The following is a 7,500-nucleotide window of genomic DNA, read 5'->3' on the forward strand; positions in this document are numbered from 1 at the left end:
TGTCAGTCTTTCACTCAGTCTCTTAACAAGCGCCGCAGCCTGTCGTCCTTACAGTTGAGTGGACCCAGTGGAACTTCACTAACGCCTTTTGTTCTCCAATTATACTCAGTCGCCAGCCAAGAGTCTGTTAGTCGCGCTACGCAGGGCAAAAGAAACAGCAGTGGTAACTTCTGGTCGAGATGGTCCATTGTTATCGAAGCCGGTCCTGCTTTTAGATATAGACCTAACGTCTTCTTAATACCCTGGTTAGACGAGGAGGAGTCAGAGAGAGAGAGACTACCTTCAGAAATGGGCCACTCCCAGCTAGATAGGGGGTCGGTATTGGTTCATAAGTCACATAATCCAAATATATTCGTCAAGATACCATTTCATCACAATGTGGTACTGTGTATATTGTTTTTTTAATTCTGCATAGTACAGTGGTAATGATAAAATACATCTCAATTACGATATGGGGGGGGGGAAACTTGAAGAGGATAATGTATTTTTGTGGAAATGGTATTGAAATTACCGTAAAAATGAAAAAAAGGCTGAACTATCATGAAAAATATGGATGAACTGATTACACATCCACACATATCGCACACAAAACCCTTGGAGGTAACAGGCCAGAATGACAGAAAGGGGTACCGGTATTTTGAAAGCCGCACTGTACAGCTGGAACAGCCGTCTCACCAGTGGGCCAAGAGAGTCTTGAATTGCAGGTGGAGTGTGTGTGTGTGTGTGTGTGTGTGTGTGTGTGTGTGTGTGTGTGTGTGTGTGTGTGTGTGTGTGTGTGTGTGTGTGTGTGTGTGTGTGTGTGTGTGTGTACTCACGCAATGTGAGGACCCACTGTAACAGCTGGGTGCTGTCAAAGCACCAAACATGCATCAACACACCAATAAATAAAGGAGAAGGAGATACAGTCAAGGCATAATACCAATACTCTTTCCTTTTTTCCCCTCAATATATTACGTTCATAATTATTATTACATTAACTGTCATAATTACTATCATATTAATATCATATGAACTGTTAAATCAAGACTTGTGTTTTTCTTTTGTTACAGACAGGTTAAGTTTTATCCTTAACCTGGCACTCTGATGAAGATGGAAGTTACATCGTCGAAACATGTCATGTAAAAGAAAAAACTTTTACATGTCTGAAACAAAAAGAAAACTCAAGGCTTGAAGTCTTTCCTTACTAATACAATAAGGAACCCCAGACTACTCCAGCTGTCTTCTTGTTCTCTTGTTATTTCCTCATAGTATCATTCTCATTACGTTTGCTTATATTGTATATTGTATATAATATATTGCTTATATTTTGGTTCTCTCCTGTAATATGTTGCACTTGCTTTTCATCCATGGTAATATTATCTTGTACAATTCTTTTTGCTAGAGATGGGAAATGTGGGGTCGGTGGTATTGGAAGAGCTTCAGTGTGTGTGGGTATGTGTATGTGTTTTGTCTGTACTTTGAGGACCCTCTCAAAACGAGATTTCATCTCAAGAGGCTATCCTTTAATAAAGGAATTTGAAAATTTGAAATACTACACGATTTAAAAGCAATCACAGAAGCTGGCAAGCTCATTCAAAGCTCCCTGGTTGAAGCAGTAAACATTCAGGCTCTTTCAGAAACCTCCCTCCTCCCCAGTGATAAATCTCCCATTTTCAAACCCCAGACAGGAGGTGGTCTGGTGGCTGTAATGGTTTTGGGTTGGAGGGGCTACGGTCTTGCGGCATTTATAATCTTGATAATCTCGATAATCCCTCTGGTGCACTGATATACTTGGGAGCAGGGGAGCTGACAGGGAGGGACAAAGGGGTCTTGTGTCCTAGGCCCAGGGATATGGGTGGGTCCTCATTACATTGTACTGCATTGGATGGGGGGCCCTTCAAATGACTTTGTCCTGGGAACGGCAAAAGCTGTGAGCAGCCCTGCTTGGGAGTCGGAACGCGGCAGTGAGACAGTGTCCCAGTATACTCGTCATGATGGAAGCTCGAGTGGCCCAAAAAGCCCTCTCGTGTTCTGCCAGCGTGCCTGCAGGACGGACTCTGCATTAATCTTCCACACAGAAATGTAACATGTCGGATTACGGGGAGGACAAACAAACACCTGATACTACGTCTGCTGCTTCCAAACACGGGCCTTAAGTGCACAGCACACTGGACGGGAAAGATTATATAATATTTGTTCGCAAATAAACCAAAAAAAGCTTGAGTCTGGGGAGTACACACACACACACACACACACACATAACGCATAACATGATTACTTGGGATTACAGAAATAAAATCTATTATAACGGGGAGAAACATGACGCACAAACAAAGGACGAGAACATCCTGCGACAATCCTGCAGTCCATAACCTGAGACATGTTTGCCTAATGCAATCACACAGCACAACAGTCTAGTTCAAGAGTCGCCCAAAGCCTTCACCACAGAAGGAACAAACAATTCACGCTACAGTACAAGTGGTGCGTGTGCATTATCTGATGCACAGCACCAGGGAAGCCGACAGGGAGGGACAAAGGGGTCTGCTGTACCGGGCCCAGAGAAATGGGGGGCCCAATATTGGGTCCTCATTACATTGCATGTATTGGATCAGAGGCCCTTTCAAATGACTTTGTCCCGGGCCCGGCACAAGCTGTCAGCGGCCCTGCACAGCGCTACTGACCTGAAGCTAAAACTATAGGCATGCATATGCTAATTATCGCTTCAGTTTGCCCCATACACAATCCTTCACAAAATAACCGCACAAAATAAATGGCAACACGTCTTATCTCTGAAGCTAACAATTTATTTTCGATAGGCCGTCTACTTGCCCTTTGGACATGGTCTGTGAAGCCTACTCCTGACGTGATGTGTATGTGTGTGTGTACTCTACTGAAAAAAAAACTAACCCTACTTTGCATCTGAACTTGTACTTATACATTTCCTGTGCACTTTGTATCTGCTAGTGATGTTGGCAATGATTATGTCCTCGATTGGAAGTCAATTTGGTTATAAAGGTCTGCCAAATGCAATGTAAGGTAATGTAATGTGAAGCCATCACTTGGACAAGGTAGGATGTACATAGCTTTAACCTCAAATCCCAAACCGAAGTGTGAGCAATCAATGTTCCCATACACTACAGTTAAAAAAAGATTTAAGGCGAGCATCTGTGCATACTGTATGTGGTCAGCCGGGAGGGGGTGGTATCATTTGAGTAATCTGTGACCCAGGGAGCACGGATGTCCCCTGGCTGTAACCATTGAGATGAGATCTGATGTCGGTCTTATTGTCCTTGTGACAAGGAGATTCATCATCTCATTTGTCCCGGGCCCAGGAAGAGAGAGAGGGGAGCAGAATTGGTTGCTCAATACATTATCTGCAGGGCTCTAAATTAACACCAGCCAACTGGCCCAATGCTGGTGAAATTTCAGTTTGGCTGGTAGAAAAGACCAACTTACGGTCCAACTTTGACCCATTAGTGAGTGTGTATTTGGCTTTTTAGATTAGCATCTACGGTAGTTAGTCATTTTGGCTGGTGATGAAAAAAGTCAATTTAGAGCCCTGACTATCTGTATTGACAGGGGGCCTCTTTCAGATGATTTTGTCCCGGGCCCAGCAAAAGCGGTCAGTCGACAGCAGCCCTGATCTCAGAGCTCAGGATATGATCTGGGAAGAAGACCATCCTGGAGAGAGACAAAGGGCTCTTCTCTTGGGGTGACGGAGGGGTTGGGAAGCGCAAAATGATCTCTCCTCTTCTCCCTTCTCTTGTCTTCTGCTCCTGAGTTTGGGGCTGAAACGCTATGCCTGCCCATCCATTATTCAGACAATCCAATGAAGCGATTCATCATCTCACACGCCGCTCTGCCCGTCTGTCTCTCGCAGAAGGCACGGGAGGGCTTTACCTCAAGGCGGCCACAGGCAATGGAGGACTGTATGCGTGTGTGTGTGTGTGTAGTGGCCAGTGTGTGTGTGTGTGTGTGCGCGTGTGCGCGCGTGTGTTGTGGCCAGTGTGACAAATTGGCAAAACAAACACTGAATCACTCTCTTCAGACAAACCTATCAACATTTCTTTGAAAGATATTTCTTTTCTTTTTTTTAATTCTCCTGTGCTCTCACTCCACCCATTTGAGAGGGGACCGTCTTTCCTCTTGTAAATAAGTCAAAACCTGAAACACACCCGGCCGAGTGGCGAAACCCGTCCAGTCATCCGTTTTAAAATGACGGAGGATCAATAGTGGTGGAGAGGAGATGAGTCATTGAAAGCGGATCTGATCTTACCTTACTGTGTGTGTGTGTGTGTGTGTGTGTGTGTGTGTGTGTGTGTGTGTGTGTGTGTGTGTGTGTGTGTGTGTGTGTGTGTGTGTCTTACCTTCGACTCAGGTCAGCAACATGCTCCTGCAGCCAACTGGTGCTGGCAGCTGGCAGGATGGAGGGAGGGAGAGAGGGAAGAGAGGGAGATAGAGAGGGAGAGAGGGACAGAAGAGAGGGAGATATGGAGGGAGGGGGGAGACAGAGGGGGAGGGAGAGAGAGAGATGTTAGATATCTAGAACAGATTTCACCCCCTTCTGACCCTTGCCTTGCATCAGCGAACGCACTCACACTCAGAGAAACACACCCTCACACACGCAGAGAGAGAGAGAGAGAGAGAGAGAGAGAGAGAGAGAGAGAGAGAGAGAGAGAGAGAGAGAGAGAGAGAGACAGAGACAGAGAGAGAGCGCAGAGAGCGCAGAGAGCGCAGAAAGAGCAGAGAGAGCAGAGAGAGCAACAGTGACACCCGTAACAGGAGCCTGAGTAGCTGCCATTGGAGAAGCCTGGGGTCGCGGCCCACCCTGTGGAGAAGCCTGGGGTCGCGGCCCACCCTGTGGAGAAGCCTGGGGTCGCGGCCCACCCTGTGCCTGTGGCAGCACCCGCGGGTGTGAGTATCCAACCCCAGGGTCGGGCAGGAGCGGAGTGGACGGGGAGCATCCACCACAACCATCTGCCCTCTCACCTGCCACTGCTGCCACCAGCACACATTACATTACATTACATTACATTGCACTTTGCTGACGCTTTCATCGATTCAAAGCGACTTAGAACTATTATTTTTCAGGGTATTGGGTTACAGTCCCTGGAGCAGTGTGGGGTTAGGTGCCTTGCTCAAGGGCACTTCTGCTATGGAGATGTAGGGAGAGGTCAGAGGGGATTCGAACCGGCAACCCCTAGATTGAAAGACCACCTCTCTAACCACTAGGCTCAAGCACTACTGCTACAGCACCCAGGGATGCCCACAATGGAGGCCAAAGGGGTCAGTTGTCCTGGGCCAAGGGGGCGGAGGTTCTCAGAATTGGGTCCTCAATACATTGAATGTATTGGGAGAGGGGTCTTTCAGATAACTTTCATGGGCCCAGCCAATTACCCAGACTGTGCCAACCACAGACAAATCTCCCTTCACCCTCTCTTTCCATCTCATCTCTCTCTACCTGCCTTTTTCTCTGATATACTGTACAATTCATACCTTTGTACTAGGTATGCATTGAGGGAGGGACAGATGTGGTTTGCAGCTTGACGAGGAGTACTTCAGAGTTCAGACAGATTTTTTTTTGTTTAAAAAAAACAAAACAAGATACTACTACTACAAGCGCCATCAAAACACAACGACAGAAAACCCAAACACAGCAAAATACATGAAACAAATGTCAAAACACCCATCCACACGTTGCGTCTAAATATAACATCTAAAAAACAAATTGGACATCATTAATAAGACACAAGAATATATTTGGATCTGGACAAAGTACTAAAGCCAAACACTGAACCCCTCCAGCTGCATCATGGAAGTCAACAGAAAAAAGGCTATCGCACACGTGACAGAGGGAGGGGGAGGGGACAGTGATCGTGTGTGTGTGCGTGTGCGTGTGCGTGTGTGCGTGTGTGCGCGTGTGCGCGTGTGCGCGTGTGCGCGTGTGCGCGTGTGCGCGTGTGTCTGTGTGTCTGTGTGTCTGTGTGTCTGTGTGTCTGTGTGTCTGTGTGTCTGTGTGTCTGTGTGTCTGTGTGTCTGTGTGTCTGTGTGTCTGTGTGTCTGTGTGTCTGTGTGTCTGTGTGTCTGTGTGTCTGTGTGTCTGTGTGTCTGTGTGTCTGTGTGTCTGTGTGTTAGGCCAGCCGCGGCACACAGGGGAGTCTGAGGCAGAGATGTGCTGTGTGTGCAAACAATTTTTTTTCTGCAGACCGACCGCCGTGTTTACGACGTGGCAGCCAGTTAGTCGGGGAGCCCAGGGCACCTCTGCTCTGTCTGCCACTGTGTCTTATGTAATGACCTTATACACACACACACACTCATACATACACACACTCACACACACACACACACACACACACACACACACACACACACACACACACACACACACACACACACACACACGATACGCATGCGCACGCATACACACGCACGCAACCATCACCGCCACCATAGTGAGAGGGGGCATATGCAACACAGCATCAGACGACATCACAGCAGGTATTTTAGATACAGCTTGACAACATTATGGCCAAGTTGTGTTCGTTATAAAAAATGCAACACCATTTTAAGGGGGATGAAAATGTAATTAGGATTAAAAAGTATGTTGTGTAGTTTCTATGTCTGCGTCTATGGCTGTCTGCATCCGTTTCCATCTGCGTGCGTGAATTTTGTCTTCTTGCAGGTGTATTATTAAAAACTGTTGCAGGACTTATTATTACATCATCTGCTGTGTGTTGGTACTTTGTCTGTGACACTGGGCAACTCTGGTGGTTGCATTCCTCTGGCTTGACCACTAAGGACCACCCAGTAAGAGTGTGTGTGTGTGTATGCGCGTGTGGGTGGGTTTACATACATGCACACGTGCGTGCGTGCGTGCGTGCGTGCGTGCGTGCGTGTAAGTGTGTGGGTGTGCGTGTAAGTGTTTGGGTGTGCGTGTAAGTGTTTGGGTGTGCGTGTGCGTGTGCATGTGCGCGCAGATGTGTGTGTGCTTGTGTGCGTGTATGCACACGTGTGCAGCATATTCTCAGCATCAAATAATGTTTCAACTATAATTACGGTAGAATTCATAAACTGATTGACATGGATGTGGTGGATGGGCTTTTCTGTCAACACCTCAACAGTGTCCAATATTTACAAATTATGAACAGTGTATTTCATCACAGAAATGAGTTTAACCCTAGGATATATTTACAGACAGATATTTAGGCATTTTGTGGGATTTCTTTCCCCCCACCCCCCTTAAACAGTTACTGAGTATTTCACTAAGCTTTTGGAGAGGTTTACTGGTTAGGTTTGTCTCAAGAAGTTTAAAAGATTTGGAAAATTGTGCCAAATCAAATTTCTGACCAACTAGGATGATCAGCCATATCCTGCCTTCAGAGATAACTGTTGGCCCAGACGTGGCCTAACGGTAGGGCACTAGTTAACTACACCGGCGACCTGGGGTTGATTCCGGCCTGGGTCAACTCATTGGCCAGTACTTCACCGTTTCTCGTCCCTCGGTCACTGTCCTATCATAAA

General features: G+C 46.7%; 1 protein-coding gene across 1 annotated transcript in view; it reads right to left on the minus strand.

The window, feature by feature from the left end:
• slc30a6 (solute carrier family 30 member 6) overlaps positions 1-7,500 on the minus strand; it is a 65,656-nt gene that overhangs the window by 8,003 nt on the left and 50,153 nt on the right. Inside the window, exon 10 of the mRNA XM_063192221.1 lies at positions 4,347-4,395. Coding sequence (XP_063048291.1) covers positions 4,347-4,395 — 49 coding nt within the window. The remainder of the gene's footprint in view (positions 1-4,346; positions 4,396-7,500) is intronic.

Source organism: Engraulis encrasicolus, chromosome 24 (assembly GCF_034702125.1).
Source record: "Engraulis encrasicolus isolate BLACKSEA-1 chromosome 24, IST_EnEncr_1.0, whole genome shotgun sequence".
Lineage (NCBI taxonomy): Eukaryota > Metazoa > Chordata > Actinopteri > Clupeiformes > Engraulidae > Engraulis > Engraulis encrasicolus.